At 44.0% G+C, this 11,709-nt stretch overlaps 1 protein-coding gene across 1 annotated transcript; it reads right to left on the bottom strand.

Moving 5' to 3' along the window:
- Nucleotides 1-25: 25 nt before the first annotated feature.
- Nucleotides 26-11,703, bottom strand: LOC102377863 (alpha-aspartyl dipeptidase-like). The gene is made up of 8 exons (XM_025196669.1): nucleotides 11,621-11,703; nucleotides 11,012-11,100; nucleotides 9,609-9,683; nucleotides 7,900-7,979; nucleotides 3,078-3,251; nucleotides 2,334-2,393; nucleotides 720-802; nucleotides 26-110 (listed from the first exon to the last, which is right to left on the bottom strand). Exons 5-8 carry the CDS (start codon nucleotides 3,234-3,236, stop codon nucleotides 65-67), a joined length of 348 nt encoding a protein of 115 aa, XP_025052454.1. The 5' UTR covers nucleotides 3,237-3,251; nucleotides 7,900-7,979; nucleotides 9,609-9,683; nucleotides 11,012-11,100; nucleotides 11,621-11,703; the 3' UTR covers nucleotides 26-64.
- Between the last annotated feature and the right edge of the window lie 6 nt (nucleotides 11,704-11,709).

Raw genomic sequence — 11,709 nt, 5'->3', positions numbered from 1 at the left:
CTGTACCAGGCTCATGTTCAGTTGGTGGCTTACCCCTGCAGTCAAAACAGATTGTGCTATAAGCTTACATTTCTTCTTTAACTGCTAACAGAGAACTTTTAGGATCCAGTCTTAATAAAAGAAGAAAACACATTTTCATACGTCAAAAGCAGCAGTGAGTGCCCAGTGAAGGTAACTGGCTAGTTTTAGAGACATTTATTTATTGGTCCATAGTACTACTCATGAAACTAAAGACTAAAAATGCATGGCTATTAGGACTCAGTCTTGCACTTACTCAAATCTGATGGCACTGATCCCTTTTATTAACATACTATGAAATCAACACCTTAGCCAATAAGGCTGTTATATCCCAGTAGACAACTGTAGTCATAAGTAACAGAGAATGCTATAAACCAGCAAGGACAAGTAGAATGGCAACCCTATAAAGTTGCCTAGATAAAGACAATGTTGTCATCTCTTACAATCCTTCACCATGTTGTCACCATTTTCTTTAATCCTGGAAAGTAAGGAAGTATTCCTATGTCACAGCTGAGAAACGGAGATGAGCAAGTAAGAGACTTCCCAGCAGTATAGGATACAACAAAATTTGATCTGGCAAATGAACTGTGATCTCAGAGGCCCAGTCCATGCCTTAAAATCATGACTAACTTTCTCCTGGCTGAAGAACAGAATTCAATCCAAGTTTAAAAAGGTTGCACAGTGTTGAATGTAACCAGTACCTTAAAAACAGTCTAGCTCCGGTTACTCCTTGCAGAGTGACTTTATCTCCTTCCACTAGTAACATTGATCCTTCACGCAAGCCCTTAATTGGAGAAAAGCAGAAACGCTGGTTGTGACATTTAAAAAAACAGGTGAGTTGATTTTATACTGGATTCGAATGTTTAAAATAAACCTTTAATGACAATTTACTTTTAGAGTTATTTTAGGTGGCATCCTTCATCTCTGGCAGTCCAATGTTTGTTTAAACAGTTTCCCGATAGTTTTGTCTTGATGATCTCAAAACATCTGCAGATGACAAGTCTAACACCGCACCCTATTGCGGATGATTCCCTTTAAGATGAAGGTACAAGGCAAAGCAAACGAGTCCTACATAGTGTTAAGAGGAAGGTGACTTCTCTTTTAGGCGATCAGCCTAACTGTGCTTTTTAAAATACACAACAATGCACCACACATAGCACCCAAAGGACAAGGGAAGGAAAGTAGTCCCTGGGATCTCTTCTGCAATTGACCTCAAATCTAGTTTGTGCCATGCAGCAGCCAGATTAATCTGTTACGAGCAGAGAACAGCAATCTTTTCAACCCAGGGGATGGAAAGACAGCAACCTTTTCAAGCCAGGAGATGGAACAACCCAGCTTCAGTCGTGCATTAGCAGCAGACAGGTTTTCCTGTGTCCGTGCCACAGCCAGGCAGCTGGGAGCTGCCACTTCTCAGCCCCTACTCCCCAGCTGAATGTGAACATGGGTTCCAGCCAGACTGGAGTTGTGCCAGAGCCAGGCAGCTAGGAGCTGCCTCTATGCTGCTGCTTCTCTGTACACCTGTCTCCTTCCCCCTGCTACTCACCTGTGGCATGGACTCAGGTGGAAGCTACCTGGCCTCTCCAGCTGCCCACCAGCTGGAAGCTGCCCATGCTGCAGCCCTAGGGAGGTGGGATGAGGAGAAATGGCAGTGGCACAAAAGCAGCTTCCAGCCGCGATACTGCATCTGGGTAGCAGGAAGGCAGGGGTGGGAAAAAGTGGCTCCATAGGTCAGATCTAGTGGTTCTATGGGCTAGATCGAGCCTGTTCGCCATATGTTGTCAACCCTTGTGTTAGTGCACAACCATTCACCAAACGGGACATATTGGCTGTAAGTAAAGGCAACAACAATGCTGATTTTCCATGTAGCTGTAGGTTGTCATGACATTACAATGCATTTTTACTGGGTATGTATAAGTTTTAGTAGACAATAAGTGAGTTAGCTTTTCACCTCTCTTTCTCTTTCTAAGGAATGATTTTCCTTAGAAAATCAAGGGGGGGGGGGCAAGGGGTACTCAAGAGGAGCTTCCTACTCTGCCACCAGTTCTCTTTATGAACCTAATGGCACCAGAATCAGGGAAGGTCACAGCAAGCTGAATGAGGCATACAACTGGTTAAGTTCAACCTTTGAACTCTCTTATAAAAACTTTGAGGCCAGGAGGGGTGAGGAGGAAGGAAATTGTCCACATTATTATAAAGTGGAAAGAACCAGAAAGACAAATCCATCTAAAATTAGATGAATGGTTGGCAGAAGAGTGGGGGTAAAGGTGGTATATATACAGGAGATATGAACCTCTCTAGTAGCAAGTATCACTTACCAGTACTGGAGGGGTATTTGGTTCCTCGTGATATTGACGAATCCTTTCCTCACGTGTCTCCTGGAATGGAAGGACCTAATGAGTGTCAGCTTAAATAAACTGTTACTGTGTAAGTATCTAAAGACTACTAGCAAAGTGTCACAGAATACTTAAAATTTGATCAAGTTTTACACACGCTGAAGGAGGTACGCATTGTTCCCAGGCAAATTGCTTCTTGAGCCAAGCTTCAAGTTTGTCATTGAAGCACTTGGTTCTGTTTGGGTCCATGGCAAGACTCTTGACCACTGGACCTAGGTTTCCCCTTAAATATCCAATACTACCCTTGGAGAAGAGGCCTTAAAGGAATGTAGATTAAACAAACAACCTATGGCTTAAACTTGGGAATTCATAAAGTTCAATTGGAGGGACTTCCCCCAGTGTAAGCAATTAAATCATTCAGTTTAGGGACTGCTCCAACTCAATGTGCTTGCCCTCAAAACAGAAACATATTAATGGAGGTGATTTCAAAATTAATGTCTGCATGAGGTATCCAAGAAGACTGCCTTGGACAGAGCAGAGCAAAAGGGTTTTCCAGAGTTTCAGGAAGAAAATACTGTACTAAGTTCTCCGTACTTGCTAACATTTCAAACAGCTCCAAAATAAGAGACTAGCTAGCAGCTAGTGCTTATAAGTTAGAGTATGTATACATTCTAACCACACCTTTATTCATCCCCTTGCATAGCTAGTGCACAATAGTTTACTTACACCCATGTGAGTGCTTTTTTTATCTGGGTCCAAGAAATGGGGGTTGATGTTAAAAGGAACCAATCCCAGGGCCTGGAAGGAAGGTGGGTACACAATTGGCATGTCATTGGTTGTGTTTATGCTGATGGTAGCTACATTAGTTCCTGCACTGGACCCCATGTACGGAACTCCATCCTGAAAGACAAAGGAACACTGTAAAGGGATGTATTATTGAAGCCTGTCAATTTCTCATCTCTGGCTGAAAAGACTCAACATTGTCAGTTCCAGCCACTACCCCATTCTAATGCAATTTTTATAGATCAGAGGGGAGGGGAAAACAGTGGAAGTGACTTGTTCAATGTCCATGACAAAGCTGGAAACAGAATTCAGCCAACAAACTTAGAACTTTGTTGCCAAGATGTTAACTAGCCACTGCAGAAAACGTGGTGTAGAAGTTTCCTGAAAATTTGCTGCTGGGAAAACAGGCAGTATTCTAGAAAGAACATACAGTAGTTTTTTTCAAGGATATTTAACTGGGTTGTTTCTACTTGCAGCGAAGTCTAAAAGGATTTACTTGTTTTGCACAGATAGGATTGTATCAGTGTGTCATCCCTGCCACCACTAGCAGACATATGTTTGTTGAAACAAGTCCACAAGAATATCCACTCCAGCCCCACCAGCAAGACTCACATGCCTATCCTTTACACCTACCAACCATCCTTGCTAATCTGGCCTGTTAGAAAATCCCTTCTTGGTCCTAAATATGGCTTTATATGAATCCCATGTGCATGGGCAAAACCCACCACTCAGAGAAGTTTCTCAGTGTACCTCAGCTGTTTGAAATTTCAGAGAAAGGTGGAAAGAACGCAAATATGAGCTTTTCTGGGCCTTGCTGGCAACTACCAGAAGCTCTGAAGCTTGGGTTAGAATAGTGTAAGCTTACATGAAATCTGAGAACCCCCATCAGATGAACAAGAGAAGGAAAACTAATCCTGAAAGGGCCATCAAAATTACTCAGCCTAGCCTTCCCTGCAAGGTTGCATGTGTAAATGCACACACACACACACACACACACACATACAGAGTTGATGTGATTTAGAACTAAAGCACATCTAAACTTGCATCCAGAATTGTAGGGTATTACAGGCCTACTTGGCAATGCTCAACCTCCTACTGCCAGGAATAAAACTACTTTATCTAGCTTCTGCCTGTGCCTTCAAAAAACATCACTCAGTAAGGGCAGCATTCGTTTCATTTCCCTCTTGGGGACACCAAAACACTTTAATGTTCATTTGTTTCTGTTCTCTGTAATGTAGTGTTCCTTAAACTTTTGGAGCTGGTGACCCCCTTGGGAAGTCCATGCCCTGTGTTTAGGGTCAAAAGTCCTAGGGGAATAGAAAGGCCACAGGCTCACGTGACTCAAGTTTGCCTAGCTCTTGATGTCACTGTAGCTACGCCATTTTAAGCCAACTGAGAATCTAAGTCAATGTTACAGTTATAACAATGCCAAAGTACAGAGAATAAATTCACAATTCAAGGTACTAAGGAGGTCCCTCTTGCTGGAGAAATGTTCTGTGCTAGTCTGAAGGGGGGAAAATTGTCATTTGACAGATAACTGGTTGCTGTATATTAGTTTAAAAAAATAACCATCAGTTCATGGCTATACTGCATCACAGCACTCAGTCACATCACTGAGACAATAAACTCCATCCACCCACTCCTTCTCTGCAAAAGTCTGCCAGAAATGAGGTCAGACTTGGTCCAGCCTTAAGGGCATCCTGTACTCAAGACTTGGGTTTTCAGCCAACTCAGAGCGCATCCAGGACATCCTCAACACTTCATTACTAGGCCTAATGTATGTGGAGAGGAAATAAACAGGCAGGGCTTTCTTCAGCAGCATAACAGAGCTCTCTGCTGCCACCGCGCAGACATACCCTAAGATAGTTGATTCACAAACATGGGAGTACAATTGTATAACATTATGTTCTTTTGAGAGGGACAGCCAGCCAAAAGTTCTGTGGTATAACAAGTAGAGTTGGTGCCCCCGACCAAGTGCTGCAGCAGAAGGGGAAGAGAGAAACAGTTCCAAGAGATGGTGGGGAGAAGTGTGCCGCCACCACATACTCTGCCCTACTCAGCTGTTGCTCTTCAAGTGGTGGCAGCAAGAGCAGCAGCTAGGGACTGTTTTGGAGTTTCCAGCATGGGTGGGGTAGAGGCAATTCTAGCACCTCTCCTAACTTGGTGCCCCTCTTACCCACCCTAGTTATACTACTTCAAAAGGTATATCTGTACCATGGTCACAGGAGTGAATTCACCCTCGTGAAGAGAGCAAGTTTAAAAAACTAGCTGCTCAGGGTGAGTTACTCCATACTGAGTGCCATGCTGTCACACTGCTGCCAATAGTTGAGCTAGCTAGATTAAAGCTGGCTGGGAAGTCTCTATGTCAAGCTACAGTCACTTCTGGCTGCAGTATCTGTATAGCTGAAGGCTATTGAGTTTCTGATTATCAGCTGCAGTCTTATCACAGGCCACATCTATCATTTTCTTGCATTTCAGTCAGTTTTGTCAAATCAAAAGCAGCTCTTTCTTTTGGGTTGAGTCCATAGCTGGGCCTGAAGTTCTAATTGCAACTCTGGTTTCCAAATGGCTCTTCACTTCCTTCTGACTCCAAGACAAGAGGAAATAAGGAAATGATGCTACATCTCTCTGTGCATCAGGACAATAAAATCTGTTTCCTGTTCAATGTTTCTATGCTTTGTAGGGTGAGAACACTTATAATTCACTTATAATTCACCCCTGAAGGGTAGAAACCAGTTGTTTGTGCCCAGACATCAGCTAAGATTGACTAAGTGCATTCACAAGATGGGCTGCTTGAAGGTGTCAGCTGGGGGGGTGCAGAAACAAAGTTCTGGAACAAGTCAAGCTAGCACTTTCACACTAAAATGAAGCAGTTCTTCTGAGGTGAAAAGAAATAGTTTTAGGGGAACTTATGCTATCAGAGCTGTAAAAGTGGTTGGAATTAAGTTAAAGGTCTTTTAAAATAATGCCTTAGTCTAAGGTGCACGTTACACAGGTTGTCAGGAGTTTTTCATAGCTATTGGAGCTTGATGGTGCTGGTAACATTCAGATGAGACTATCTGGATTTGCTTGATGAGATCACTGTTCTCAAGTGCCACTCCCTCAACTCCTTCTCTGTGGACTGCAATCCACCACTCCAAAAAGCATGAAAATATTTGGCTGCTTGTTGATGTTCTGTTATGCTGTCTCCTCACAAATCTCTTTTGTGGCACATCTTCAATAGACTTGTCAAGTGCACCTTAAAGCATATAAAATACCATGCTGCATGAGATTAATTTTTTTATCCTGTGCATTTTCTAAGTAGCTCTCTTCTTCACACTGGGGTGAATGTAACTTCTCCAGTTACTAGATACATTACTAATCAAAACCCATCATCTCAGGTCATGTAACAGCCCTTTTAGATATCGGTCCTGGTTTTAGACTTTACCCTTTGAAACACTTATCATACAAGTAATGATAAGATTTTTCTTCAATGCTGTGTATGCAAAGATTGTGGCAAAGGTGCAGCAAGCTCTTTCAGTGCCTGGGCAGGGGAGGGGGAGTGGAGTCTTATTTGCCCTGACTCTTGTCACTGGAGCAGCAGCTGCTACAGCTGCAGCTGTTGATGTACCATGGCAGGCTTTGGCTGCTGCCACTGGGGGACAAGCAGAGGAATGGGCTCCTTGGGGCTACTCCTGGTACCCTGCTCACTCCACCCCCCACCACTCCAGACACAGGGTTGTGCCTCTCATGACAAATGCTCCTGGGGTGGAAAGAGAATCATCATTCCACACACATAACCTCCAGATACTCTACTGGGTAGGGGCTGCATCTGCCTGGTTCCTATGGCCAGGCCGAGCAGAGCTGTGCCTGCCATGGCAAAGACTCCTGTGTGGAGGGGCCATCCTGGCACCCCCTCTAGGTTAGCACCCAGGACTGGTGTCCTTGCACACCCTCCTCCCCTCTCCCCTTTCTTATGCTACTGGGTTGTGGAGCAAACTGTAGAGATAATACACAACGTATCTGAAAAGGCTTAGTGTTGGCATTGCCAAGCTACGTAATTAAATCTTACCAATTATTTCAAAGGATCTCTAGAAGAAAAAAATCCTTAGGTTTGCTTTTTCAATAGTGGATGTTTGCTTTCTAAATACTAGAGCAGCTCTGAAGGCTTTCACTTCTGGCAGGGGGCATTTTTAAGTACAAGCCATGTGGCATTTATCCCATTTTGGCATTGTTATTCTAGCTTATTTCTATTCTTTTAAATTAAGGGTTACCCTATGTGACTCACTCAGCCATGCTGGGCTAGAAGTGATTAACTCCATTAATGCTATTGGCTCTTGGTAATACTTCATGTATCCCAAGTCAATACCATGTTTCAGGAAGTGCCAGGTATGGAAGCTGTATATAATCTTGTCCGATGGAGTTTGTCCTATTCTGTATCAAGGCACATATGAGTAAAAGTCTAATGCTGTTATGTTGGCAAAGGCTCCAGCTGCCTGCTGCATACATTTACAGTCTTTATTAGTCTTAAAGGAGCTTCATGCTGGTTTTCTCAGGCTACAAAACAGGGGGTTAAAAGAGACCTATCATCATACAATTTAAGTTGGATGTGGAACAGTGTGTCCAGTTATTTTTTAAGGCTTTTTTAACAAACAATCTCCTACACCCTAGGAGGTGACAGCCCAGTTTGGGAAGTCCCAAATTAAAAGACTACTCTAGAGTGATTAGATATTCTCAGCCCATAAGACTAAGACCTGGCTCTGAGAAAGTCACGTGGCCAAGTTACCTCAAGAACTCTCTTCCTGATCTCCAGGAGCAAACTGTTGTCATAAAGAGCTTTCAAGAGACGAAATGTGTTTCCACCCCCTGCAGGAAAAGAGTCAATGTTATTTGATGTGTTTTCCACTTGCTTTAATTGAGACCATCAGCAGAACTGCCAGACACCTATAGATTGTTTCAGCTGTAAGGGAAGCCAGATGCTTTAAAAGAATGCCAACCTCAAATGTCAATCAGCTAACGCCCTAGAGATCCCTTCTCAGCTTTACACTACCCTCACATAACAAATCTGCTGTTCTAACATGTAAGTGTGTAATAGATTCTTAACATGATCGTAATAATAATACTCTGATAAAGGAATTAAAGTCTCATTAGAATGTATTTTTCAAACAACTGGATGAAATGGAGGATTTGTCAAAGAAAAAGGAGGATTCCAGAGCTCAGGCTGTCCCCTCAGGCTTCAGAAAGTAATATCTTCCTGAAGACAAATAAGGGGGCAAGAGTTAGACTTCTCTAAAGCCTAACTGCTAGGGATTCTGTGCACTGAAGAGTTGTTATTATTAAAATTATGGCTTAGTTGGTTTGTTGGGTCCAGTGTATTGTTACTAGAACTAGATTCCAGCCCAGACATTGTGCTTACTACAATGGACATTCTTTATTATAAGTTTATTGAGGTCTGTATAAGAAGTAGACAAGACCCTTTGAAAGACAACTTTGACTTTGCCTTGTTCATCTTTTTTTTTTTTTTTTGAAGTGTTACAAATAAGTTGAAACAACTAGGGCTAGAGCTGTGTTCAGCAAGAATTTGTTTAGGGCAGGGGTGTCAAAGATCCAGCCTGTTACCAGAGCTGTACCACCTAGCCCCCAGGTGCTGCCTGTAGGTCTTAAAAGTGACCCACAAGATAGCATGCAGGGTGCGCAGTTGGTCCTGTGCCCCACAGCCCTGCCTGCTCCAGCTTGCATCCTGGAGTGGTGGAGCGGCTGCTGGGTGCAGCACAGCCCCAAAGCAAACACATGTCACTCTTAGGTTGTGTAGCACAGCCCTGCAGTGACTGGAAGAGGACCGTGCCACATGTGATACCCACTCCAGATCCAGAATGCAGAGAGTCTGTGGGTCCAGCCCCACAACAATCACCCAGCCCTCAGGGCCAGAAGAGTTTGAAACCCCTGGCTTAGGGAATGGAGCTTAGGCAAGTGTCTTATTTCTGTGAGAGCACAAGCCACTGTGGAGTCATGAATAAAAATAATAGCCTGGGGTCCCTTGGTTCTGACACTACAGTTTTAAAGAGATTTATTTTTATCCTTTTTGTTTTGGTTTAGTATTTTGCATATTTTTGGTTTATATATCTAGACCAAGCTAAGCAGCGTGCTGCTAGGCATGGTAGCGTAGCTCAGGCCTAAATCATAGGGTTTTAAAAAAAAGTGAATGAATTATCTTCAAAGGGGAGAGAGATGGAATTGGAGAGCAGGCTTTTTGCAGCCCAAACACTTAGTGCAGGGCAATCTAAAATGGACTAGACCAGAGTAGGCAACTCCTGGCATGGGTGCCAGAGCGTGGCATATGAAGGCATTTTCAGTGTTCTTATTTTTTCTAACAAATACCCGTGTTAAACAGGGTCAGATCCTTCATTCCCCTTCCTGCTGTATCTGTATGAAGTGTGACTGCAATAATTAATCCACATGAATCATAAGTGGAAAGAGATGGAACTAAACACTTACCTATAAATATTGCTTCATATTTCCTTACAGATTCTATGGGATCAGAAGATTCATGTATGCTGTCTAGCCCATAGCCTAAAAAAAGGGGAGGGGGAAATATATATCTGTTTAAAGAGAGAACACGGGTTACCTGTTTTTGGAACTCTTACAAGAAGCTATTAAGGAAATGTTTTACTTATGTAGTGAGAGATAACATTGCTCACTGACTAGGAGATCAAAGAGGGGATGATTTTCATTGTGGCAAATGGCTCACATGGGACATTTCAGGATTGCTACAGGAATGGTGGTGCATGTTAGCAAGTGATCAAAAGGTGATTAAGACAAAGGTAGCGCAGTTTGAAGATGGCTAGACAAAGCTGTCGAGGTTAGGCAGGGCTAGGGAAAAAGTGTAGAAGAATGTTAGAGGACCCCAGAAGACTGGGCACTGCCCTGACCGATGCTATTCACTGGAGACAAACGGTGGATAAGGAATAACTTGTGTTACTAAGCAAACTCACATTGGAATGAATAACTGAATTACTCATATTATATTGCTGAGTTTTAAGTTATCTGGAACCAACCAGGACATTATGCAGAGGGCATCACTGTTGACAGTTGAAGAAGATCTCTGCTTTTCTAGTACTGTAGTACATTCAGCAAACAATACCGTACGTAGTATGAGAGAGACTGGAGCATGGTGATGACCACATCACCTCTTCCTTGTTTCAAGTGTAAAGAAACAGTGGAGCCCTGCCTCCATTGCCAATGGGCCACAGTGGCCTGTAAACAGGACACCTCTACCTTCATGAGGAATAGCTTGATAATTCAGTCTTTTGTTCTATTACCTCAGTAGTAAATCTTTTTAAAGAGTTTTAAATAAGTGTGTGAAAATATCCATTATATGATTAGACAGGGTATGAAAGATTCGGATACAAAGAGAGATTATTCCTAATATGTAAAGGCTAACCCATTAAACCATCCATTACTTGATTTGTTGCCTCATTCTCTGAAGTGCTACCTAGAAACAAAGCTACCCACCAGAGAAGCGGTCTAACAATTCCTATATTTCTGCTGATGGCAGCTTAATTACGATCTAATGAAAATATTGTAACAGAATAAGCAGAACTCTGCGAGGGAGACGTGCAAAAATACCCCCACCCAACTGCATGAAGATCCTGGGAAGCTTGTATATATACAGAAAGCAATGAAAAGGTGGTTTGACTAGGTGTTGCGTGCTGGTTATGGCATGGATATACAAGTCACGCACCGGTCTCACAATCCTAAATTTTGGACAGGTGAAAGAGCACGCCTGTTTTCTTTATCAGAGAAACTCCACCTGGCTAAAAGCTCACAGAAAATATTTTAACGTCACACCACTTTTATTACGTCGTTCAAAGGGCTGTATAACCAGTCTGTCGTCTTACCCAAACTTTCAAATTTCTCTCTCACAGTCTTGGCGTAGGCATCTTGGTCATGAAGCGCGTATGGAATGAACAAGATCCTCTTGACTTTTCTGGAAAACATGACGGTGGGGACTCAAGTCTGGGCTCTGCCAACTCTTCCCTTTGTGGGGGCTTAAGTACAACTGATCCAGGAGCCTGCTGGATGCCCTGCCCTGCCCTTCCCCAGCAGCCCAGCTGGCCTAATGAACAAGCACTGGCAGAGCAGATACAGGCCCAGGCTGGGGAGCGGACACTGTGGCTTCTCAGGTGGAAGGGAAGCAGTGCTCTGGCTAAGTAACAGGAGGCTTTTAAAGGCCTTTAGTGCTGCAACCCTCCTCCCCCCTGCGTTTTATTCCTCAGAAGAGTTGTTGCCTTTCCCTGCTCTCTCTCCCCCGGGGGCTGCCTGATCCCTGAAGCTGGAGGGGCCTCCGCAGCACTGCTGGGGGCCGGCACCAAGGCAGCAGCGGGGCAGGAGCGCGGCTCTTGCTCAGGCCCCGGCTCCTTGGAGGCGCAGCCAGACCCGCCCGGCCCTGGCCTAGGAGCCCTCAGGAGCAAGGGCGGCGGGCTGCAGAGCCGGCCTCGGGCACTTACTCCCCGAAGAAAGCGGCGACCTGCTGCTGGCAGTGGCCTAGGTACCCGCCGCAGCCGCCGTGCAGCCTGGGGGTGGAGACCAGGAGCAG

The sequence above is a fragment of the Alligator sinensis genome, unplaced genomic scaffold (genome assembly GCF_000455745.1).
Source record: "Alligator sinensis unplaced genomic scaffold, ASM45574v1 scaffold755_2, whole genome shotgun sequence".
In the NCBI taxonomy this organism is placed as follows: domain Eukaryota; kingdom Metazoa; phylum Chordata; order Crocodylia; family Alligatoridae; genus Alligator; species Alligator sinensis.
The sequence above is the reverse complement of the archived record's forward strand: the minus strand, read 5'-3'. Positions and strand labels throughout refer to the sequence as shown.

Coding starts and splice junctions, on each gene's coding strand:
- LOC102377863 (XM_025196669.1), bottom strand. CDS start 3,236: ATGGGGTCCAGTGCAGGAACTAATGTAGCTACCATCAGCATAAACACA. Junction 2,394..3,077: donor AAAAAAGCACTCACATGGGT/GTAAGTAAACTA, acceptor CTTCCATTCCAG/GAGACACGTGAGGAAAGGAT. Junction 111..719: donor GGAGCTAGACTGTTTTTAAG/GTACTGGTTACA, acceptor TCTTTTATTAAG/ACTGGATCCTAAAAGTTCTC.